General features: G+C 34.4%; 1 protein-coding gene across 1 annotated transcript in view; it reads right to left on the bottom strand.

Annotated features, from left to right (window-relative positions):
• Positions 1–26,635, bottom strand: part of LOC150108572 (WD repeat-containing protein 18) — a 130,862-nt gene that overhangs the window by 20,204 nt on the left and 84,023 nt on the right. Inside the window, exon 9 of the mRNA XM_090416013.1 lies at positions 7,654–7,835. Within this exon, the coding sequence (XP_090272139.1) occupies positions 7,654–7,835 (182 nt within the window). The remainder of the gene's footprint in view (positions 1–7,653; positions 7,836–26,635) is intronic.

The following is a 26,635-nucleotide window of genomic DNA, read 5'->3' as shown; positions in this document are numbered from 1 at the left end:
ACCTATTGTAGATATTATGTTTTAATAAGAAGGTGGCAAAAATATTTGGAGGAAACATAAAATGAATTAAAAATGAAGGGGTATAAAAACTGAAGAACAATAAATAATAATAAAAAAAAAAAAAACTAGTAGAAAATATCCAGGAGGAATGTAATCTGCATTACATATCATTAATTTAGAAAGCATAGTCACAAGGTCAAATTCCAAATGATTGGAGAAGAGCTCACCTTACCAACTTAGAAAAATAACAGAATAGGAGACCTAACTAACAATTTCATTAAACATTAAACATCACACACAAAGAAAGACTTTTAATGGCAGTCAAAGCAGAGTGATGTGGACAAAATTTAAAATAGGGAATTAAACAATGAGACTTCTTATCTGTGCATATGGTCCTGTAGAAGATTCTACTAGGGGAGATGTTGAGGAATTTTTAGAGCCACCCAAGAGGAGAGTTGACGTAAACAAAAAGGAAAAGCCACTTAAACAACTTCAGTGGTTGAAAGATTTAGTGATGATAAAAAAGGATCCAGATCCAGAAAGATACAAAAGTTAATACAGAGGTTATATATTTCCTATTTCCTGACAGATAACAGACTGATTTGGAGGAAAATTGTAGATAGGAAGTTAGTAATGAGGTAAATTTTTCATGTAGTACTATCATATCCTGTACACCCCTTGAGGATACATGGCAAGAATTTGATGATGATGATATATTTCCTATATACAAGTAGTAAAATGGTGTATCACTATATTATTAAACGCTCCAGGCCAGAGATATTTACCATATCTACTCTTGTTTTAATCCTTTACTCAAGCATATGTGAACAAAGTTTGCACATAACGCACATCTTCATGACTACTCATCTTGTATATAGATGCAACTGACTTCGTGTCAATTGGCTTAATATCTCCCACTAATGAGATCTCAAGAAAGCTATTCTGGGTGGTGACCCTTCCCCATACTGCCTAGCGTACTTCCCCATACTGCCTAGTACACATGCGAAAGGAAGTGTGCATTGCATTATGAGATACATGCAAACTTTCTTTGCTTACACTTGGATAAAGGATCAAAGCAAGAATTTTTTTTTTTCAAAATTATAATATATTCTAAAGAGCAGTTATTATTAACATCATGTTACAACCTAAAGATGAGCTGATATTAACATAGAGAAAACACACAAGAAAAGCTTTGCTGACTATGTTAGTGTTGACAGATAAGTTCACAACAGTACAGGATACTATAGAAGATATTTGAAATAGGTTTTGAGAAGGATACAAATAAATATGATATTGAAAAGAAAAATATGCATAACAGATTTAAAAAGAAATCACAGTCAAGCAGCTTTCAAAGGTAAACCATGCACTTAAATATGCAAATATTATTTGAAAGTAAGAACATAACCTAATCTGAAGAAAATGATAATTAAATGAGACTGGGAAAAATGTGATATTATTTGCAATGATAAAAAAAAAAAAAAAAAAGCAGAGCTTCACAATGATCTTGAAAAGTTCAAGGACAGTAATAGAAGTGTTTCAGTCAAAACCAGTCTGGATAGTAACCATTCCCATAATGCATAGCAATCTGAAAGTGAGTGGACTTTGCAGTATGGGATACTAATGTTGTGAAGTCAACAGCTTCCACGTACAAATAGCCTAGTTATGAAGACACTTCACAAACAAACTTATTTCCTTACACTTGGATAAAAGGATTAAACAAGAATATAATTTTATGTCAAGTACAGTTTACTTTATAATCAAGTGAAAAACTTTCCATGAGATATTATATTAAACGTTTCTGGCAAAGTAAATCAGCAAGTGCCCAAAACACATAGAGAAAGCTATGATATATGTAAAAGTAGCTATATAAAACCCATGGGATGACTTTAGTAAGAATATAAATATAACACAGGAGCAAAGTATTCTGGAAGCTATTGAAAAAATGCAGAAATGTAGGAAAGAGAACTGTAAAAGGAACAAGAGATGATAAAGGTAACATGAAAATTGAATTTCTGAAGTAATCAATTTGAAATAATATTAAATGAGTGAAACAGTAGAAAATACTCAAGAGAAATGTAATCAGGATTACATATGAAAACTGGAGATATAAAAATCCATCAAAAACATGAAATGCTTAAATATTGAAAAATAAAAGATTTACAGTGTGTGTGTGTACACATACTTGACTATTAGATGCACCGATGTTGTGATAATACATCTTTGTGTTCATTTTTAAGGATGACAATGCCACACTACGTCGTACATGAATAGTGGAGATACTTCTGGAGACTGAAGATATTAATTGAATCAAGTGGCCACTCCCCAGATCTCAACCCCACAAAACATGTTTGGATGCAATAGGGAGATGCACTGCTGCTCAAAATTCCCCTCCAGAAAACAAGGCCTTAACCTTGCTCTGAAGAAGTAGTGGGTCAGTTTGCCTCAAAAACTCCTGAATCACTTGGTGCTAAGCATAGTACAACATTGTGAGACATTGCAGTTCGGGGGGGGGGGGGGGATATTTCATACCGAAATGTCTCTCCACATTGTTTTCTGTAAGCACTGTACATTAATTCCTTACCTATGTCCTTTGGAAATTTGTAACTTTTTCAAAAACGTATTGCAATTTAATTTGTATGAAATTTATAATGTATTTTTTGTATAATATAATTTATTAGTAAGCTGGCAATAAATTTATGTCCACATTTGGCTATAGTCATGAAAATTTTTTCATATACAGGTAAAAATGTAGTTCATACTTAGTTTTTGGATACCAGTATTTTTTTCCCTCTTTAAACATATATATATCTTCTTCCTTTCATCCACACTCTGTCACACTGAATGTCAATAGTATCTTACCTCAAGTCATTTTAATTATAAGTAAAATAAATTCTTTACCAGAGAAAAGGTTACTTTAATATTTCATAAACAGAATGCATCAAGAAAATAGGACTCTTGTTCATTTGTGCCACTTTACAGTTTCAGACTGTCTAATTCCTTCACTTGTTTCTGAGAATATAATTCACTTATCACTAGTGTCCTTGAGACAGGAAAAGGAATCTTTCATTTCAGCATTTTTATACAATGTCTATTGAGCATCTTCTGTTATTGTCCATTTATTTTTATCATTCTGGCAGGCTCAAACAAGGAACTGGAACATTTCAAAAACTATCTCAATGACTTATATTCTAATATAATGTTCACTCTTGAACTTGAAAACTGCAGGATATTATCTTACCATGACATTCTCTGAAAATAAAATATTTAATTTATCAGTGAACAGAAAGTCCACCAATCTTAGTAGATTCCTACGTGCTTCTTTAGCCCCCTTACAGAAGACATGTATAATCAAAACACTGATGGACATAGCTCACATCTCCAGTACCACAGATAAAAGAAACAAAGAGCTTGATTACCTCGCTCATATCCCCCACCCAAGATATCAACTTACAAGCAAGAATTCAAAGGTGCAGTAATCCTTTCTTACATTAGCAATATCACTAACAGAATCTCTTATTTGCTTCAGTCACAACATGAAAGTGGCTTTTGCTCCAATTTACAAGATACCCAATTATTACAGCCACTGAACCATTTCCCCCCCTCCACTCCAAAGAAACCAGTGGGTTTACTATATTGACTTATGGCATACAAATGATTGAGATACATGCAGAGATCTGCATGTTGGAGCATTTCAAAGATGTTAAAAAGAAAAGATAACACAAGTTCAAATTAGCTTTTCATGCAACCAATGTCAACTATTCAGTACTTTGGGGAAAAAAAAAAAAAAAGTGCCACCTTCAAACATAAGTGTTTTGTAAAGAAATTCAAGGATGCTTTACACACACCCTTAATTGGTGCCATAAAAAACCAAGACACAACACTGCACCATGTTTAGTTTCCATTCAAAAATCTGGCATCTATGCATATTACATTACAGAATGTCATACTGAACCATTCCATTTTCTTGTTTACCTTTTTTTTTTTGTAATAACAATATGCTCCTGATGAAGTGAGTCCATCAACCCACAAAATTAATACAGATTTCTAGTTGAATTATAATATTTTTATAGTCTTTGTATCAAAACTATAATGAATATCTTCAAACCACAGAAACCTCCGACTCGCATAAATAACAGATTAATTAATAGTAAATTGTTGACGGGAAGCTAGTAATAATGTAAACTTAATTATGTAGAACTATCATGATATTGTGTATAACCCCATTTGAGGATACCTGCTAAGAATCTTGTTGATGATGAACTCGAAAAAAGGAATATGATGTATTAAGAGGGTGGTCTGAAAAGTTTTTGGCCTAACAATGTAAAAACAAATTTATAATTTCAAAATTATTTTTATTTTTCAACATAATCTCCCTTAAGACTAATACATTTATTCCAGCAATGCTCCAGCACCATTATACCGTCCCTGTAGTGATTTTCAATAAGATCTGCAAAATACCCTTCTGCAGCTGCAATCACCTCTTGATTCAAAGAAAAACGCTGACCAGCGAGAAAGAGTTTTAGTTTTGGGAAGAAAAAGAAGTCAGAGGGAGCCAAATCTGGGGAATAGGTTGGATATTCCAACAATTCATAGTGCAGATCCCTTAATTTTCCCACTGCCAAAACACCTTTGTGGGCAGGTCCTGATGAAAGGTGATTTTTGTCTTGTGCAAACCGGTCTTTTTGCACGAATTTTTTCAACTAGTCTGGTTAAAAGATCAGAATAATATTCCCTGATTATTGTTTTAAAGTTTTACCCTTTTAAAGATAACTGATAAACAAAATGCCTTTAGCATCCCAAAACTCTGATGCCATGACCTTTCCTGCTGATGGAACTGAACTTTGTCTTCTTCAGCGCTGAACAACCGGCTTCTGTCCACTGTTTTGACTGCTGTTTGGATTCTGGTGGGTAATGGTGAATCTAAGTCTCATCCATAGCAATAAATCAACGCACAAAATTAGTTTTATTCTTGTTAAAACGCTCCAAGCAGCGTTCAGATTTTCATGCAAGTGTGTTTTTGATCTGCTGTGAGCAAGCTTGGTAACCATCTTGTGAAAAACGTTTTCATTTGCAATTCTTCATGAAAAATATATCCTACACGTTCTTTTGAAATGCCTATAGTCTCAGCAATTTTACACACTTTGACTCGCCGGTCATCCAATACCATATCGTGCACTTGCTCAATGATTTCTGGTGTTTGTTGTTACACTTTTCGGACGTCCATCAAATGGATCATCTTCATGGCTGGTATGGCCATATTTAAACTCGGCAGCCCATTTCTTAATTGTCAAAAATGAAGGAGAAGAGTGCCCATAAACTTTTATGAACTTCAAATGAATTTCTTTTGGTGTTAAACCTTCTTTTACAAGAATTTTATAACCGCACGATACTCAATTTTATCCATTTCAAGGGATACAGACAACAATTTTGCTTCAGACAGCTGTATAAAACAAACTACTCGAATGACTTGCAATTTCGCATGGTTGTTATGACATCTATGGTCGAGAACTTTTCAGAAAACCTCATAAGAGAAAAGTGTTTGAATCAAATTTGCATTCTGTGAATAGAATATTATGCAGAAATGATACTCAGCCTATGTTTAATACTCAGTTGAACATCAGCAGTAAGATCAAGAAATCACAAGAAGATGGTTTGATATTAGATCAGATGTAAGGCAGGATTAGATACCATCCTTGTTGTAATTTACATTCTATAAACACTATAGCAAGAAAAGGGGGTATTAAACAAGATATACAAGTATGGATGACAGTGATAAAGTGATTCAAGAACATACAGTAGAATTGGTAAAGATGAGGCAAAAGATGGAGTAATGCATGAAAGGATGAGGAATAATGGAATGAAAGATGGCCATGTGAAAGAGGCAACAAATGATTCAAGACTGGCAGGCAATGCATGGAAATTCAATTATTAGAAGTGCGGTAAATGCCAAGGTGCAAGAGTTTTGTTTTATTGGAGGCAGAATGAGTAGAGTATTGAGGCACTGGATATATGGAGTAAGTGAGCAACAGACTTTGTAGGAATATCAGGAGCAATGATTTGGTTGGGAACAAAAAGAATACAATATCAGGAAAATATATACAATATCATAAAAACGGGTATCAGGAGGTTGTTGAGGGAAGTAAAAGATAAAAGTATGGTAGGAAGGGAAGTCAGTATGTTGCTTGGATATAACAGTGATGAGTTGAAATGGAGAGTAAAGATTGTGAATAGTATTCTAGCAGAGCTTGAGGAGAAAGTAGTAGAGTGAGTAAACATGTGGAATGATTTTGAGGGATGGATTGAGCTTTATAAAAGAGACAGACTGAATTTAAATGATTTTGATAGGAGTCAACTGAAGAGGCTGTTACCAAAAGAGAGAGAGAGAGAGAGAGAGTGATGTCTGCAGTGAATAGAAGATGTGAGAAAGAAAGAGGTGTTTGTGCAAGAGCAGGAATATCAGATAGGCAAGGAAATGGGGGGGGGGAGAAGCATCAGAGAGATTATTATGAAAAGTGTGGATGCTGGATGATGCAGAGGTGGAAAGAACTACAAGTAGCAGTGCAGATATTGTAGGTTTGCAAGATGACTTTTAGATGGGTGAAAGGGCTATGAGTAGGGTTGCCAGTTTAATGATGAAAAATATAAGGTTTTAAAATTCAGGAAGCAAAGATAGGATGCAGGGCAGGCAATTGGTGAGGATAAAGACTTAATATTAATGGGATACATTGCTAAACTTATGAGGGTAGCAAAATGAATTAAGCCAATGATGTGGAGGATGCCGATTGATTTCAATATGAACTGGAGAGCAATAAAGTTATTTTTCAGCTTTAATTGAAATAAATCCTAAATGGAATAATGACTACTATAGACTTCACACTTGTCTCTTTATACAAGGATATCCTTTCTCAGTCTTCTATTTCTAACTTTTCTTCTCATTTCTGTCCAGTATTCAAATATTGAAGACACAAAAAACTCCATGTTTTTTTTCTTGCTGTGTTCCAGTCCTACTCCTGGAACAGCTGAACGCTTAGCAACATCAAATGTTGCTAAGCGTTCAGCTTTTCACTTCTGCACATGTTCAGAAATTCAACTGAGAAACTGCTGCTCAAGTCCACTATCGTGCACTGCCATTACTGCTTTCCAGTGTTGATGGGCTTGAAATGACAAAGTTCTTTCTTCACAGAGCAGAAAAGTTTGCTTAATTATAATTTCAAAATGAAACAAGAAAAAAATTATAACAGTTCTTCATTTCACAATCTTTTATGATTCAAGTTCATTTAATCACTTCTTAAATATAGTGGTACCTTCACTTAACATTTCATAAACAATGTTTGTCCAGATAAACAACACCAACATTGTACAATTTTTGATAGCTCATAAAAAATCATAATTATGCTCTAACAACTAATTTTAATAAATTAATTTCATATCTAAGCAAGACTTAAGTAGCCAAAGAACATTTCAAATTGTCTTGCTTACAACATACAAAAATAAACAAATGTTTAACTACTTTACAAAATATGACCTTATTACTAATTTCTTAACTTTAATCCAATTTTATATTTTTAACTTGTGGGATAACTGAATTTTAATACAGATATCCTATAGTGCCACTTGCTAGGTAGTGTTATGCATGAAAAAAGAACTACTTACTGGAGAAAGGTCTTGAGATTTTATATGAACAAGCACTTCACCATTAATACCAATTTTATCACTTTCTTCATCAGGTAAATAAAGATGTCTCTTAAAGTTCTGGATTGGTATCAGTGGCTTTAATTTTTCATGTGATAATAAAGATTCCGAAGCTGGTAAAAGGATAGCATTTGTTACAGCACCTAATGAAATAAGAACACCTCAAACTTCAATTACCGATTCATCAGTACTCAGACATGTGTATCTGTTAGCTAATTTTGAAAAATAAATAAATTACATATGTGCTAATATAAATATACCTTAATAGACTGTACTAAAAATCATGCAATGACTATAAAAATTATCTTTCAAAGGTTCAGAATACATATATAATTCTCCATTCCCATAGTAAATTACCAAAGTAACAATTTTTTACATTATCTTTCTTTATCTACTACCTAAAGACATCTTATTTGAACAGAATACTTTCATCAGTCTTTATGATAACTGGTATTGCTTATTGGAGGTCAGAAGTAGCTTGAAAAAAATTATGCCTGGCTTCTAGAAGGATAGTTTTTTGTATTATCTAATATTTAGCTCATTCCATGCAACTAATATATAATACTGAAACAGAGAGCCAAAAGGCTTCACTTCGGAGATGCAAAATTATTCAAATTAAGTGGATATTGAATCCAACATTATTTCAAAGCCGAATAGAGAAACTACAAGAGTTTCATGCCGAATATAGACAGAAACTATAAAAGTTTTGGCGGATCCAAGCGTAAGCAAACCTTTCATGACAGGGGCAACTCGTAGTAAAGGTGGGGTAAGATCTGATCACTATCCTTAGTATTTTCCCGTTATGTAAAACACATCTCCTAGGAGATGTATGATGTTATACATTATGGGGTGGGGGGTCACTACCCAGACCGGTTTCGACCTTTTTTGAGGTAAAACACATCTCCTAGGAGATGTATGATGTTATACATTATGGGGTGGGGGGGTCACTACCCAGACCGGTTTCGACCTTTTTTGAGGTCTCATCAGTGAGCAGACCTAAATTGTAAATACTCAGGTTGTGGTGATGCAGAGGTTATACTTTACCATATGAATTGCCAAGAGGTGTCACATCACAAAAGGCACCAAGAATTATTGAAATAGAGAGTCAAAAGGCTTCACTTCAGCGATGCAAAATTATTCAAATTAAGTAGATATTGAATCCAATATTATTTCAAAGGCAAATAGACAAACTACAAGAGTTTCATGACGAATATAGATAGAAACTATAAAAGTTTCAGCAGATCCAAGCGTAAGAAAACTTTTCAGGGGTAACTCGTAGTAAAGGTGGAGTAAGCCTTTTGACTCTCTATTTCAATAATTCTTGGTGCCTTTTGTGATGTGACATCTCTTGGCAATTCGTATGGTAAAGTATAACCTCTGCATCACTACAACTTGAGTATTTACAATTTGGGTCTGCCTACCCACTGATGAGACCTCAAAAAAGGTCAAAACTGGTCTGGGTAGTGACCCCCCATCCCCTCTCCATAATGTATAACATCATATATCTCCTAGGAGATGTGTTTTACATTATGGGAAAATACTAAGGACAGTGATCAGAGCTTACCCCACCTTTACTATGAGTTGCCCCTGTCATGAAAGGTCTGCTTATGCTTGGATCTGCTGAAACTTTTATAGTTTCTATCTATATTCGGCATGAAACTCTTGCAGTTTCTATGAAACTCTTGTAGTTTCTCTATTTGGCTTTGAAATAATGTTGGCTTCAATATCCACTTAATTTGAATAATATATAATAGATTTACAACTTTCATGAATGGAATCTATATTATATAAAAAAAAAGATAGAAATATGAACTTTAATATTAATTATATGGAATGATGTGGCTTAGTCAGCCAAGTAGTTAATGGGTCTACTTGTTTCAATAATAAAATAGTGAGTTGGCATATTGAAATTGATTATAAAACCAGAGGAAAAGCTCATATAAATAACTTTATAAGTGTAGAATTTGCACCTAAGTATCAGAGGTATCATCAATACAAGATCACAGAATGGCAATTAAAACATTAACAGACAATTATAAAAAGCACCACCTAAGTAGCTAATGTAAAATAACTATAAAAGTGCAATAATTTTCTAACTTAATAAAAAAAAAAATTATATATATTCAAACAAAATAAAGTTAGGAAAGATTAGTTGATTTAAAAAGTACTATTTCCCATAAAGGGGACAGACATTGACCATTGGATCTACTTGAGTTAGGACAATGAAGTAAAGTTTCACACGTTTCTTTACAAAGCCATTCTATGAGGAAATGACTTTTATGAAGAACTCGTCTTGTTCCAATAAACTCTATGTTTAGTGTCAGTAACATGCCCTGCAAGTTCAGACTGCTCAGGATCGTGGTATTTAATATAAGACCTGTGTTCTTCTAGTTGAAAAAGCAGATCTTCACGTTTGTCCAAAATAAGATAATCCACAAGAGAAAAGAATCTGGTAGTTGCCTGCGTAATTGAGAAATGAAAGCTTGTCCTTAGGAGAAGTGAGACAGATGGTAATTTTTTATGATAGGATGAAAGGCCCATCAGAACTGTCCCTTATGTGCATGCCATTTTTCACTTTCTTCTAAGTTTCATCTAAGTTCCACTTCTCAATTAATCAGCTTTCCTTATTCTGGTTGCTAATTCCAGATTTAACCTACCATCTTCACTAAAAACTGTGCTTAAATATCTGAAATATTTTACTTGTTCTATAGGATCACCATTCAGAATGCAGCTAAAGTTTTGTTTGTTCCTGCCAATTTTCATAGTTTTGGTCTTTTTACTGCTGATTTTCATGCCAAATTTGTTACAGCTGTTATTCAATTTAGTTAGAGAATTCTGGAGACTTACACTAGATGTGTTTAGGAGTACAACATCATCTGCATAAAGCAAAGAGCTAAGTTTGACATCTCCAATTCTAATATCAGGCCTAGTGCCACTTTCTTTCATGTGATCCATATAGATGATGAATAAGAGTGGAGATGTCTTACCCTTGATTTTACATCAAACAATCTTCCTGCATTTATTTCAATTTTAACTGCTGAATGACAATTTGAATACAGACTATAGATTGCTCTATAATGTTCCATCGATCCCATATAATTATGTTTTGAAAAGCTTTTCTCTGGGCACCTTGCTGTATGCCTTTTCCAGATCTACAAAACTTAAGTAAAGATCCTTTTCATATGATCTTGACAACCTTTATTTGGTTTGAAACCTGCTTGTTCTTCTCCAAGTTTCCCTTCCACAATCTTTCTCAACCTCTTTAAAGTATGCTTGCATAAATCTTACCTGGATCACTAAGCAGAGAAATTCCTCAGTAATTCTCACACTCAGTTTTAAACCAATTTTTTATAGATGGTATTATGAGAGCTCTACTCTAATCATTGGGAATTTGACCTTCTGTCCAGGCCTTCTGAATTATGCAGTGTAACCACTGCATAACTTTTATACCTCCATACTTAAGCATTTCTGGTCAAATATCATCTAATCTAGCTGCCTTGAAGGCTTTTTCTACCTCAAGTACTGATATGTACTCTTTGCATTCCTTTTGAAAATTTTCTAGTACAGTTCTGTCACTGTTTGGTTCGTTTAACAGTCTTTCAAAGTAATTACTCCAGACATATAGGATATCCTTATCTTCAGTTTTCATGTTGTCTTTATCATCTTTGATTCCTTTTACAGTACTCTTTCTGTCATTTCTAAGCTTCTTCAATAGGCTCAAGAACATTTTGCCACCTTCCTGATATTTATTTTCCATACTCTTACCAAAGTCTTCCAATGACTTTTGTTTAGCTACTTTTACATATAGCTTAGCTCGCTTACATTTTTCTCTGTATTCTTTTAGGGCATCTGCTGACTTATATTATAGAAACTTTTGGTATGCTTTCTTCTTTTTTTCTGGACTGCTTCTTTAACTTCCTGTGTCCACCACAATGTTCTTTATTTTTCTATCCTCGTAGACAACTTCACCACATACCTCCCACGAATCAATGTCTTCTTCAGAGTTTGCCACTGAGACACCAAGGTTTGGTTCTTGTTTTCAAACTGCTGCAATTTTTCTTCAATAATGTTTGCATAGTTGATGCTACAATTTTCTTATAATGTAAGAAAGTTATAAAGCAAATAAAAGTTGAGCAGCTCTCAGATGTGAACTGCAGGCTAAAATACACAAACATTATTCAAGAAAAAATGAAAAAGTTTGAGAACACGAACCAAACCTTGGAGATTCCCTGGAAAGTCCTGAAGAAAACATTCATTAATTCAGCCAGACAGGCATGTGGTGAGGTTATCTGCAAAGAAAGAAAAAGCAGAACTCCAGGGTGGACACAAGAAGTTAAAGAGGCAGTGAGGGAAAAGAAAAAAGCATGTCGAAAGTTCTGGTGAATAAGTCACCTTGTGCTCTTAAAGAATACAGAGATAAATGTAAGAAAGCTAAACACTGTGTAAAACTAGCTAAACAAAAGTCATGGGAAGATTTTGATTAGAACATAGAAAATAAATATCAGGAAGGTGGCAAATATCCTGGAGGTTGTTAAAAAAGCTCAAAAATGGAGGAAAGCGTGATATAAAAGGAATCAGAGATGATAAAGGTGAGAAAACTGGAGAAAAAGATATCCTTAATGTATGGATTAATTACTTTGAAAAATTGCTAAATTAAACAAACGGTGACAGCACAGTGGTAAAAAAACATTCAAGAGGCATGCAATCAGAAATAATATCCATACTTGAAGTAGATAATATTCGACTAGAAATGGTCAAATATGGAGGCTAAAAGTCTTGCAGTGGCTGTACTGCATAGTTCAGAAGGCCTGGACAAAGGGACAAATTCCAGATGATTGGAGTAGAGCTCTCATAGTACCCATATATAAAAAGGGAAATAAAACTGAATGTGAGAATTACCGATATTTCCCTAGTGAGTGTTCCTGGTAAGACTTATGCAAGTATACTCGAGAAATGGTTGAGAAAGATTGTGGAATGGAAGCCGGATGAAAAACAAGCTGGATTCAGGCCAAATAAAGGCTGTCAGGATCTGATTTTCACTTTATGACAAATAGTTGAGAAATCGTGAGAATATAACAAAGATCTGTATTTACATTTTGTAGACCTGCAAAAGGCATATGACAAAATGCCAAGAGAAAAGCTATTCAAAACGCTACAGTTATGTGGTATAATTGGAACATTATATTAAGTAATTCTCGTGGAAAGGCTTAGACGTTGGTTATGCATTTTTACTAAATAATTTAAGGAAATTACAACGTAAACTAGGATATACATTAAAATAAATTTTAATATACTTCCAATATTTCGGCAACGTCACGTTGCCATTTTCAGAGGAACTTAAGAACAGGACATGTGCACGCAGGCACAACAAACAGTAAATGAGGAAAAAGCAGGAAGCTATTCTTTCTCCTAAAGTCCTGATGGTGTCCCCCCTAGCGGGCAATGTTGGTCTTCTTGGGCAATTGGGCTGAAGGTGTTCTGATGTAGGGTTCCCAAGTTTGAGGCAATCTCATGCAGCCAAATTTGTTGAGGTTTGGACTGTTTCTTAGGGCTGAGGCTGATTCCATGAAGAGCCTATAATATTTGTATTTACTACAGTGTATTAACGTGGCTTTCTTCCACCGTATTCTATGGCAGGTATCCAGCGCATGGTCAGCAAGACCAGAGTGGCTGTATTGGTGAAACCGGATGTAGTCCTTGTGTTCTGAAATTCTGACATTTGCTGTCCTGCCTGTTTGGCCAAAGTAGGACAGCTTACAGCTGCAAGTGACCTGGTATACACCAGGTAGGTCTTTAGTAGAGCGGATAAGCGATGCCAATTTTTTATATTGACGGTACATGTCAGGAATTTGATGATAATGATGAGTCTACAATTTACCTGTAAAGTAGCTTTCACCTTAGCTTAAAATTTTAAAATTGTACCAGATGATTTTTTTTTTTACATTTAACCCTGCGGAGGTCATGGCTGATCTGACAGATACAAACAAATTGTTCTAATATAAATATTTTACACATATCCAGTTATAGCTTGGAGGTCATGACTAGCTGTGCATACATATATTACGAGTGATATTCCGCACCGTTTATGCCATTAGTTTAGTTTAACACGTGTTATGTAAAGGTTTGTGATATTTGATAGTAAATTGTATCTGAGAGATACTGCAAACTCCGATGTCAGTAGAGTATTGGTTTTTTTTTTTTTTTTTTTTAATTTACTGTTGAAAATGGCTGGAAAAATATATCGATTGGATAATCCATCAGATGTTGAAGAGATTCAGTGAATGTTACTCGAGTCCGATGATGAGAATGATAGAGTCAAATACGAAAGTGATATTTGATAGTAAATTGAATCTGAGAGATACTATGAACTCCGATGTCAAACAAAGTATTGGTTTGTATAATATTTGTATAGTATAGTATTGGTTTAGTTGGGTTTTTTTCTTTGTTCAATAATTTCTAGATTTCAACTGAAAATAAATAAACCATCGTGTATTATATTTGCAGTGTTTTTTTTTTTTTTAAGTTTTATCACATTTTAGCACATACTAGGAATGAATGTATCTCTCAGATACATGCGACCTAAGCTGCAATTTTTTCAACCGTGATCTTTGCGGGGTTAATTCATTAATTAATTTTTTTTTTTTTTTTTTTTTTTTGCAGGATGCTCATTTCAATAACAATGTTTATTTCAAAGAATTTCCAACCCCCTCCTCCCCCCACCTTTTTTCAGGAATTGAATTATAACTACTCTTGATCTAATTTTCTACTGGTCTGAAAGTTTACACAAAGAATATTCAAACTCTATTACTTCGTTTTACCATTTTGAAAAGAAATAAAAATAAAATAAGCAGTTGCTTCTAAAATCAGACAATTTTTTTCAATCTGACTTTCAGCCACTACCTCCTTTTCCATCAGTAGTTCAGTTGTTTGATGAAATCATTGTAAGTTTTACAAATAAATTTTATGTTATGCTTTCACCATATAAAAATTGTTTATATTTATGGAAAAAAAAAGTTTAGGTTTTGCATGTCAGTTAAAAAGAAATTGAATACTACTACTTCTATTGCTGCTGGCTGCCATTTCTGAAATAAGCTATGCCTTAGAAACACTAGCTAATAAACCCTCTGCCTGAAGATAATGCTAAAAAGTTACATTACTGTTGCCACTATTCAGAAAGAAAACAAATACTTATCCAGAAATCATACTCAACAACCCTAAGCAGCACTGCAGTATTATTATTATTATTATTAGACACCTCCAGGGAGGCCAAAGACTCATCGAGAGAGGGCACCTGCTCTACAACTCTGTCTCCACCAACTGATCGCAACTACACCAACACCAGCGCCGACCACCACCACTAGTATTTCCAAAGACAATCACAAACATCCATACCCACGGTGGGATTCAAACCCACAGCCTTTTGGCTGGAGAGCGGATACACTAAATATATGTACCATTTATACATCAGAAATACTTTTTGTAGGTGGGAGCCAATTAAAAAGTAAATAAATAAAAAATCCTGTTCTATTTTCATCCATTTGATTTAATCCTAAACAGAAATACTGATATTTCTTTAGCAGGCTGATACAATATTTTTTCAAAATAAATTCTGCTTAATCACCTTTAAGATCACATAATTTCTTAATTTATAATAATTAGAGCTTTCTAGTTTCATTATCAAATAATCATAAATTATCTGATACAATTATCTTGGAATGAAAGAATAGTTTGAATGGAAAAAAATGTAGATGCGTTGCATAGGCACTTTTTTGGGGGGGGGGGGGGGGGGGGTATAATGGGAATTATTGCCTATTCAAACTGCAGTATTACTGATTAAAACTATTTAAACTATACATATTTGGTCGTTTTATAATAGAAATACAATTTTATTAATACAGACCAGTTTACAATAAAACATTTGTTAAAAACCTACCAGTTTCGCCAGTTTTGCTGGCGAAACTGGTAGGTTTTTAATAAATGTTTTATTGTAAACTGGTCTGTATTAATAAAATTGTATTTCTAGTATTACTGATTATAATTTATTTTCCAAATGATTCAAAGGAGAAGTGAAAACAAATCAGTTGATGAGTATATACTTTATACATTTTAGTGTAAAGAAATAGTAAAAATATAGAAAGAAGAAATTACTGCAAATGTGTGGTAATTTCTTCTTTCTACTGCAAGAAAATACTGGTTTTAATAATATAATAATACCTACATATAATAATAATAATATGTAGGCATCTTCTTCTTTATTGGGCATTATTGTTTCAGAACCAAATTTTATTTACAATGTCCTTTCTTTTTTTCTTTTCAAAACAAAGTACACAAGATTATTTTCTTATCTGCCAACTGAACATCAAAAATAATTATAAACAAGATAATATGTAATAAATATACAATAAATAACATACAAGACAATTTAGAAGAAACAGCAAACTTAATAAATACCACTCCAATTATTTTATAAAATAATTGTGTCATGAAAGCATTTAGTGAAATGAGTTAGTGCTCCATCATGCATGAACCACATGGACCAAGCATGCTACTAATGAAACATCTTCTAATATCTATAGTTCCTCCTCCAAGAAGAGAGGAGGGGGAGGAGGGGGGGAAATCCATAGTCATCTAACCATTAGGCAAAATTAAGAAAGAAAATAAAAAGATTTTGGCATTTATTTTCTAAGTTGATACAAAATTTATATGCAGTAATTGTTTGCAGCTATTTTCATTTTTCATACAGATCAATGGCATTTTTTGTTCTTAAGATAAAAAAAATTGATCATCGGACCTCACTAAGTTTACAGGATAAGGTGGTCAGCCTTATGCCCCGGTGTATCCTATGGCCTGTAGTGTTGAGTTCTCAAGGCCAGTTTGTCTGCTTTGCGGGATAAAAAACCCCAGAATAAACTGGGGGAAAAACCCTGCTATCCACGCCCAAGACTGGCTAACTTGGCTATGGCTGAGGAAGATCCTTCAGCTCCTCACGTCACCGACGGGAATCGAACCCGTCGGTGACGTGAGGAGCTGAAGGATCTTCCTCAGCATTATTTTATACGATAAAAGGACTAGAAAAATAAAAATATCTCCATGCTGTATCATCATTTTGCATTATTGTTTAATAATGCCAATAAGAATACAATTTTATCAACTAAATCCCAAATTACTAGCCCATCCTCATTCATTCAGTTTCTGACAGGATGAACCACAAGAAGGTAAAGACATTAAGTCAGAAGCCCTATTCTCTGCATTCCTTAAAAAGAATATGAAGAGGTCTCCTCCCAGTTATCCAGCTTTGACCCTTAAGCATCCCCTAGTCTATATCTCTATTTAAAATTACAGCTACACTACATACACTGTAAGGAACTATGCATTTCATGTTTAGTAGTGCCAGCGCTCAGATGCAGAACAAATGTGAGTTAATTCAGTTAAGGGTTCTCTTGAAAATAACAGCTATGAAGCATGCGATGGTTAGAGAAACATGGATAAGAAGTGCTAGCCATCACACCTCTTAATGGAGATAATTGATGGCTAGCACTTCTTATCCATGTTTCTCTAACCATCACATGCTTCGTGTCCACATTTTGGTGGACATGAAAATATGTTCTGGCCAGTATGGAGGTTAAATTACTATCTCAGACAACATCATAGCTGTAATTTTTATAGTCTTTCTAGTAAGAAAAGGAAGAGTGGAGCATTCTTCTGGTGAATGTAGGCTTCTTAAAAACTGAAAAGCTGAGTGCCATCCATTTCCCTCTTTATCAGTGAAAGAAAGGCTCTCATTATTTTCTTTGTCTAACAAATTTAATTCTAGGGAAAAGGTTGTTACTTTTATCTAAGAAATTGTCTAATTCTCCACTTGTGTATGGGCAAATAGCAAATACATCATCAACATAACAAAATCAAGTGGAGACAAGGGGTGACAGTAGTGAAGAGATGTTCCTAATAACACTTTCCATCTTAATATGATCTGTATAGATGATGAATAACAGTGGAGATAATGTGCATCCTTGTCTCACACCTTATTTAACATCAAATAATCTTCTCCCTTCAATTCTAGCTGCTGACTTGCAACTCAAATATAGATTAAGTACTGATCAATATAACGTACCATTTACGTCATATAATTGTAGCATCATTAACGAGCTTAGATTACGAATCAATACTGAAAAATATCAAATTCATAGGAACTGTTACACAATACAAATACATGGAGCATGGATGCTAGCACTTGGTGCCTTATATGCCTTTAAATCATATCCCATGATTTCTCAGCTATCTGTCTTAAAGTGAAAATATGATTCTGACAACTTCTATTTAGTCTGAACCCACTTGTTCTAATCTAAGTTTCCTTTTCACAATTTTTCTTAACCTCAAGTATGCATGCATCTCTGCAATTCTGGCATTCAGTTTTATTTTTCTTTATAATTGATGTGTGCTCCTGATTGTACTTCTCATGACTATTTTCTATCACTCTTATGTCACTTCTTGTTTCATTTAGTAATCTTTCAGTGCATTGCTCTACATATCAAGAATAGTTTTATGTAGAGCAATGCACTGAAAGATTACTAAATGAAGCAAGAAGTGACATAAGAGTGATAGAAAATAGTCATGAGAAGTACAATGTTCAATCAGAAGATAAATATCAGGAAGATTGCAAAATGCTCTGGAGGCTGTTCTAAGCTTTTATCAACAGCCTCCAGAGCATTTTGCAATCTTTCTGATATTTATCTTCTGTATTCTTAGTAAAGTCTTCCCATTAAAAAAAAAAAATTAAAGTCATACCATGCTTAGCTTTCTTACATTTTTCTGTTTCCTCAGAACACATGGGGATTTACTTTGTAGGAACTTCAGATATTCTTTCTTCTTTTCCATGATTGCCTCTTGAATTCTTCCAGATTCAACCATGGGGGTTCTGATTTTTCTATCTTTGCAGAATAACTCACAATATTTTCTTTAGAATTTGCCAATGAGTCTCCACAGTTTGCTTCTTGTCTTCAAACACCTTAATTTTTTCTTGAATAATATTTGTATAATTAGGTCTACAGCTCACTGCTAAAAGAAGTTCAACTTAGACATTTTTTAAAACTTTCTTATACACTTTTCTTTTCCATATGATATTCAACTTTATCCTGCTCAAAACTTTCAAACAAGAAGTGATCACTTCCTATTTCAAATATCTTGTATACTCGTGTCCTGAAGTAGAATAAAGATATTGCTATTAACAATAACATAGTCACTGAGGCTTTTCTTATTTCTTGTGTCTTTTCTCCCCATGTGAATTTGTGTACATATTTATGCTAGAATATAGTATTAAATAAGATAACTAAAAATTGGGTTTTAATTGGTCGGAAATTTGATACAAGTAGAAATCAACTAGTTTTGCCACGTTAACTGGTGGCTTCTCCTGGGTTAGATGAATATACATATAACAGATTAAAACAAACGAGCTTAGATTACGAATCAATACATAACTGAAAAATATCAAATTCATAGGAACTGTTACACAGTACAAATAAGTGAAGCGTGGATGCTAGCACTTGGTCAGTCATTGTTAAGCAGTTGTGTCCTATAATTAACTGTGAAATTAAACTCTGATGTGTGGAGGTGATTTCCAGATATCACTGAGGATCATCCCTTGCTTTCTGTTCAGGGTGCCTTGTGATTGCTACTGCAGCTTCTTTTATGTTGTGGGAGCTGTAGTCATCTTCTATGTATGGCATAGTACTTTTATCCCATTCAATGTTATGGTTAGTGTTGGAAAAATGGAATGCTAAACCAGAACTGTCCTCTCTGTCATTGTTTGTCTACAATATGCTCTTTTAGTCTTATTTCTAGGCTTCTCGAAGTTTGTCCAATGTAATTCAGGCCACAATAACAAGGAATGTTGCAAACTCCAGGGTATTTATTAAAAGCATTCTGGTCTTTAGGTGAGCATAACATATTCCATACTGTCCTAATCGGTTTGAAGGCTACCCGAATGTCGTGAGCCCTTAGGAGGCTGGCAATTTTTCATGAAAGCATACCAACAAAAGGAATGTAAATTGAAGTCCTGTAACGAGCATCCTGGATTTGATGTGGAGAAGGGTTGGAGAAAAGTATTCTTTTTTTTTTTTTTTTTTTTGATATCCATTGTTGGTTAATATTTGGAGAATAAAATCTAATTTGTCTGTTAATATTCTTTCATCTTTTACAATAGAGATCACCCTGTTCTTCAGCATATGTATAATACTTAATTTCTATGAAATATGGTGTAATGAGGCAAAATGCAAGTACCGACCTGTGTGGGTCGGCTTGTGGTACACATTAAGACAAATGCTTTCATCCGTTTGTTTTATAATTAATATGTCCAGAAAAGGTCATTTCCCTTCATTTTCAAGTTCTAAGGTGAACTTGATATTTTGGTGAAACGAGTTTATGGAAGTTAGAAAATCATATAGCTCTGCCACACTGCCACACTGTGTTTCAATATTATATGTCTTCAACATATCTCCACCACACTGATGGTTTAGGATCCGTACGTAATAAGATGTAATTTTTCGAACTTTTCCATGAATAAGTCCTCATGGTCCTCAATAAATCCTCTATCTCCTCCATGAACATGGAGGAGATAGAGGATTTCCCATTGCAAGGCCTGAAAGTTGTTTGTAGATTTTTCCATTCCCATTTTCCATTATTTTCCATATAAATAAAGACACAACACCTAAACTTGCTAGAATGTCTGTTCTTGATATGGAGATTTTTCTTAGCTTTCCAACAAAGTGCTGTGTATATTTGATATATGCATCTGTATTTCTAATGTGTGCTTTTAGAAGATGTGCGAGATGATTGGACAATAAATAAGTTGAAGAGTTTATCCCATCTACAATCGGACAAAGAGGTATATTGGTCTTGTGTACTTTTGGCAATCCATATAAACGTAGAGTTAATGGATGCATGGATTTCAGTTTCCTCTTAAGATCTGTATTCATGTTACACAGAAGATTGTTGGTTTCTATATGGTTCAGTAAGTAGATGTGTCGGAGAGTAAAATTGAGATTTTTGATACATAATCTCTCGTATTTAAGATGACAATAGAATTGCCTTTGTCAGTATTATATTCATCTCTTTGTTCTTTAAATCAGCCAGTGCTCTTTTTTTTAAGGGGCTAATGTTCTTTTTTGAAGGACGAGAAGATGAGTATCATTCAGAATAGGTTCAGGTAAAAAGTGAAGTGCCTTCTTTACATTATGCACTCTGGAGTAACTGCAAAATTGAAATGTTTTTAGAATGCTAACTTCTGCAGGTGTTAAATTGTGACTTTAAAGGTTGAAAATAACCTTATTATCTGAAAGGGTAGCTTTAAGTATTTAGTGTTCGAAAAAACATTGATCAAGAATATAGTATTAATAATGACTAATCCATGTCCTGAACAGAAATCCACCAAGTACTTACTACTATTATTAGTTTTGCTATTTTTCTCAAAATTTCTGAAAACATTTATATATATATGTATATATATGTGGGTGGTCTGAAAAGTTCTCGACCTCAACCATAAATGGCAATACTATTGGCAAGATTTTTTTTTTTCTAAGTTGGTGCATATGTCATAAGCAACCACGTGAAATTGCAAGTCATTCTATCAAGTAGTTTGTTTTATACATACAGCTGTCTGAAGCAAAAGTGTTGTCTGTATCCTTTGAAATGGATAAAATTAAGTAAAATTCAAAATAATTCATAACCATAACTAAAAGTTCACTTTTAATAATAAAAATTGTTCAAATGTTGAAAAATCTCAAGACATGAATGGCTGTATATGTTCATAAGTGTATGAACTCAAGACATGTAACCACAGAATATTGTTGTACATCTCTTATCATTATGGTGCTATCCAAAAAGTATCTTGCAATCTGTATAAGATGAGATGAGATGAAATATTCAAGATTTATACATAAATATCATAAACATCCAAAAAAAAATTTATTTTTTTTTTGGTAAACTTGAAAAAACACGCTGAGTATATTTCTATTTAATACCTAAATCTTGTAGGTTCAATGCAGCGGTGGTGAACCTTTAGTCATTGAAGGTGGCATATTACTTAACAGATTCCTCATAAGGCCACACACTTCACATATAATAAATTTTGCTAAACTTATAAAGGGGTCATATGCATACAGTATGAATACTGGTATCATCATCATTGCTCATGGGTCCAATGCCTGTTTCACTATTCTTTGCCAATTCTCTTTGTCCACCATCAGATGACTCAAATCCTGCAAGCTCTTTCCACACCACTCTTTCACATCATCTACCCACTCTCACCTTGGCCGTCCTCTTCTATTCATACCATTCATTGTGCCAAGCATCAAGGTTTGATCATTCTACTATTATCCATTCTGTAGATATATGCAAAAAACTTTAGTTTCCTTTGTGATACAATTCTTCATTTGTTACCGTTTGTACCCATCCAATTTAAAGAATCTTTCTATAACATGTTTTTTTGAAAGCCAATATTCATCACACAGAGTCTTTGACAATTACCCATGACTCACAACCATAGAGAGCACTTGGCCATATGCATGTTTCCAGTTTCAGTTTTATGGGAAGGCTCATTGATTTACTTTTTCATATCTTGTCCATTGCCTGTAAGTTACTTTAGCTTTTTGTATCCAGGATCTTATTTCTTTCTTACAGTCTAAATCATGAGTCATACTGCTCCCTAGGTATGTGAAGTTCCTAACCTCTTCCAGCTCCTGTCCATTGACCTTTAATTGCTTTTCATCCTCTTTTCTCCAATCATTGTTTTATTGATGTTCATTATCATTCCTTATCTCTTTCCTTCTTCACTTAACTTCAGCACTGTTCTTTCTAGGTTGAAATGACTAGGTCATCTGCAAATTGTTTATCTTAGTACCATGAGTTGAAATTCTCTTATATTATCCTTTATGACATCCACTGTCCTTTCTAAAAGCAGGATACAGATGCTTGGAGATATTGACTTTCCTTGTCTCATGCCTCTTGTTGTCTGGAACCATCTTCCTATTTCTCCACAGTTTCTCACAGAAGCCTCTACATTGTCACTGATGTTCTACAAAAGACATATTACTTTCTTGTCTACTCCATAAGATTCAAGTACAGTCCATACCACTGTCTGATCTATACTGTCAAATGCATTCAGAAAGTCAACAAAACAGGTATAAACATTTTTATTCTTACGTAGAGCTTTTTCCACAATTAAACTTAATATTAGTACTTGGTGAACAGTACTTCTGTCTCTTCTAAATCCTGCTTGCTCATCTTCCAGATATTCTTCCATTAGTTTCCTTATTCTTTCTGTTAATATCATTATAAGTACTTTTCCCACATGACTTGCTGGAACTATTGTTCTGTAATTTTTGCAGCCCATTTTGCTTCCTTTTTTGGTGAATAGATATTAAGATTGATCTTGTCCATTCTTTTGGTGTTTTGCCTTCCTTCCATGCCATGTTACATAATTGGTGCAGTTCATCTATTATCACTTCACCACAATGTTTCAACATCTCTCCAGTGATCTCATCATTTCCAGGGCTTTTATAGATTTTCAGATGGTTTACTGCCTTTACAACCTCATCCCTCAGTATATCTGTTTCTCCATCTGTGCTTGGCAGGGATATTTACCTCAATTCATCAATTAATTTCTTTCAGACCTCAACATCTCCCTGTGTTTTATATAACTCTCAGTAATATACAGTCCATCTCTCTTCTCTCTCTCTCTCTCTCCTATATTCTGTAATCATCAAGATTTGGTCATTTTCATTATTTGACTCTCTCTGCTTTGGACTCCATTTTTTGTATCTGATCATCTCATATCAATAATCAATATATAATCATATATCAATAAATACTTTAGTATTTATATCCTCATATGTTCTAGCCATTTTGATTTGTCTCTCCTAACCGTCTTCTTTGCTTCACTGCATTTTGCTCTATACTATTCTTCCATTCACACAGAGCACTTTCTTGTAATCTTTAAAGCTTTTTTTCTTGAATTATCTTTAATTTCTCTTGTGAGATCCACCTCTTCTTTGCTTTTCATCTCTGAGACTGTTTGTTCTACTGTTTTCTTGATTGCAGACACCACTTTGTTGTTTCTATCCAACTGTTTCTTTTCCATAATGGATTTCAGTACTTTCTCGAGCACTTTTCTATACACTTTTCCTGTAATTTCCTCACTCAATGTCCTCATATCCACTGACTCTGAAACTGTGCCTTTACTTGTCACTTGAGTTTCAACTTGACATTGGCAATCACTTAGCTATGATCAGATTCCGCATCTGCTCCTTGAAATATTGGACATTGCTGAACTGATGTGGCCCATCTCTTGTTTATGAGTACCATGTATAGCATGTTCTTACTTCTTCCATCTGGTGACTGCCATTTTCACTTCCTACAATCTTAGCTGAGAAGCTATGCGCTTCACAACCACATGCCTGAGAAAGGAGTGTCCTGGGTTCAATTCCTGTTGCTGATGTGAGGAGCTTAGGATCTTTCTTAGACATAGCCAAGTTAGATGGTCTTGGATACGGTATGGACTACAGGGTTTTTCATCCCGCAAGCAAGCAAACCAGCCTTGAGAACTCAACACTTCTAGAGACATAGGATACATTTGGAGGCATAAGGCTAACCACCTTATCCTTGTGTACGGTTGCTGTTAAATGAATAGAAAACCCTCGACACCGCAAAGTAAAAAGGGAGAAAGGAAGAAGAAGAGTCTTTTTGCTGAAAATATGTGTTACAAATTACCATGCCATGCTTCAAGCCAAATTCAAGCATTCTTTCTTCTCTTTCATTACTTTCTCCATATCCATATTTGACTATTATTCTTTCCCATCCTTCATTGTCTGATATCACAACATTAAAAATCCATTAAATTAATAATTCAAGAATGGAGTTCTAAAAACTAAACATCTCCAAAGTTAATAAACTCTATTTTATTATATTCTAGAAATACAAGCTTTACATTAATTTATTTAACTAAATGGTATATAACTTAATGACTTATTGCTGGGTAGGAAGCAGATATTTGGTTTATTGTTGTCTTTAGCAGTGACTGTTTGTCATTTTTAATCTCAAGCGCATCTTAATTTGAACCATGTGTGAAAACGCTGATTCACAACAGTAGGTTTTGTTGAAACAAGACAGCATACATTGAGTATATTAACATACTTTTGGATACTCGACAGCATTCTTCCATATTTCAGTGGGATATTTCTTACTGTCAAATAGATTTCAGAATATTGTCTTCTGAGAGCTCAATCAAATCCATATGTAATGCATTTTTGAAAATTATGGAGACAACTACCGTGTTTGAATAAAAACTTTAGTTTAATATAACTAAAATCTACAATTCGACGTTTCGACCTTTATGTCAAGGTCATCTTCTGGAGCATACAAATATACACAAGAAACAAGCTATACTACAATCAAACTGGTTCGTTAAAGACACTGACCAACTGCTACCACAATTGTTGGCCTGACTTCTGGTGGAAAAAAAAAAAAAAAAAAAAAAAAAATACAAATTAAAAATAAAAAATTATACATCAACGCTAGAGTCCTATTATTTGTGTTGTCTACTATATACATATATTAACATTATTCCAGCCAGTTGGAGTGGAATGGTTTCTAATACTAGTGGATTGGCTAGAGTCCTGACTTATGTTGAATCTTTCATATTAGGTTGGCTGAATGTGTGCCATCCAGATCCTTGGAATTTTCATACCATCTTTGTTATTGATATTTGGGTGGTTTATAAGGATTTCGCAGGATTCCTTAAATTTTCTTCCGTACCAGGTTTTTGTGCGGTGTAAGGAGCAGGTGCTTTTCCAGTTGATTTGGTGTAAGGTGTTAAGTGCGTGGTCTGAGAGGCCTGCTTCACCATAATGGTTATATTTAATGTGTCTAATGTGTTCTTTCTTGCGTATAGGGATTGTCCGTCCTGTTTCACCAATGTACGGTAAGTTACAGGTGCAGCGGATGCAATAGACTCCAGGATGTGCTAATGGGAGGAGAGGATCCTTAGAGGAGCTGAATATGGTTTTAAGTTTAGTGGGTGGTTTAAAGGTGGCATTGAGGTTATAATGTTGTAGGATTCTGTTGATTTTTTCTGATAACCCTTTAATGTATGGGATGGCTATGGTTTTACTGTAATCTAGATTCGTTTTTGTTGTGGTTTTATAGAGTATTTTATTGACAGTAATTTTGTTATAGCCATTGTTTATGAATGTGTCACTAATGATTTTTAGTTCTTGTTTCAGGGCTTGCTGGTTACAGCAAATAGTTGTGGCTCTGTTTTTAAGGGTGTTAATGACTCCATATTTTTGTGCTGGGTGGTGGTATGAATTCGCATGTATGTATTGGCCCGTGTGTGTCGATTTTCAGTAGACCGTGAAGGATAGACTGCCTGAAGGAAGATGTGTAACTAGTGTGTCTAGGAACGGGAGCGAATTTTGGTTTTCGATTTCGATCGTAAATTATATGCGTTTGTGTTGTTTGTTTAGGTGGCTGAGGAATGTGTTTAGCGTTTGTTGCCCGTGCGGCCAGATCACGAACACGTCGTCGACGTATCTGAGCCAGACTGTCGGTCGTAACGTGGCGGAATCAAGAGCCCTTTGCTCAAAGGTTTCCATGTAGAAGTTAGCGATTGGGGGGGGGGATAATGGTGAGCACATGGCTGTACCTTCCTTTTGTAGGAAGAATTTGTTTTGCCACACAAAGTAACCGGACTTTAGTACATGGGCAAGGAGGGCCGTAATGTCAGGCGGAAATTTGTTCTGTAGTAGGAGAATTGTGTCATTGATGGGGACATTAGTGAAAACGGCAGAAACGTCAAAACTGACTAATAAGTCGTCTTTGCCGAGTGTTATGTTTTTGATTTTGTTTATGAAGTGTTGTGTGTTTTTTTATGTAGGAGGGGAAATGACCTACC

Source organism: Typopeltis vanoorti, chromosome 3 (genome assembly GCF_054136105.1).
Source record: "Typopeltis vanoorti isolate ZY-2024b chromosome 3, IOZ_Tvanoo_1.0, whole genome shotgun sequence".
NCBI classification, from domain to species: domain Eukaryota; kingdom Metazoa; phylum Arthropoda; class Arachnida; order Uropygi; family Thelyphonidae; genus Typopeltis; species Typopeltis vanoorti.
This window is presented reverse-complemented; position numbering and strand designations above follow the sequence as displayed.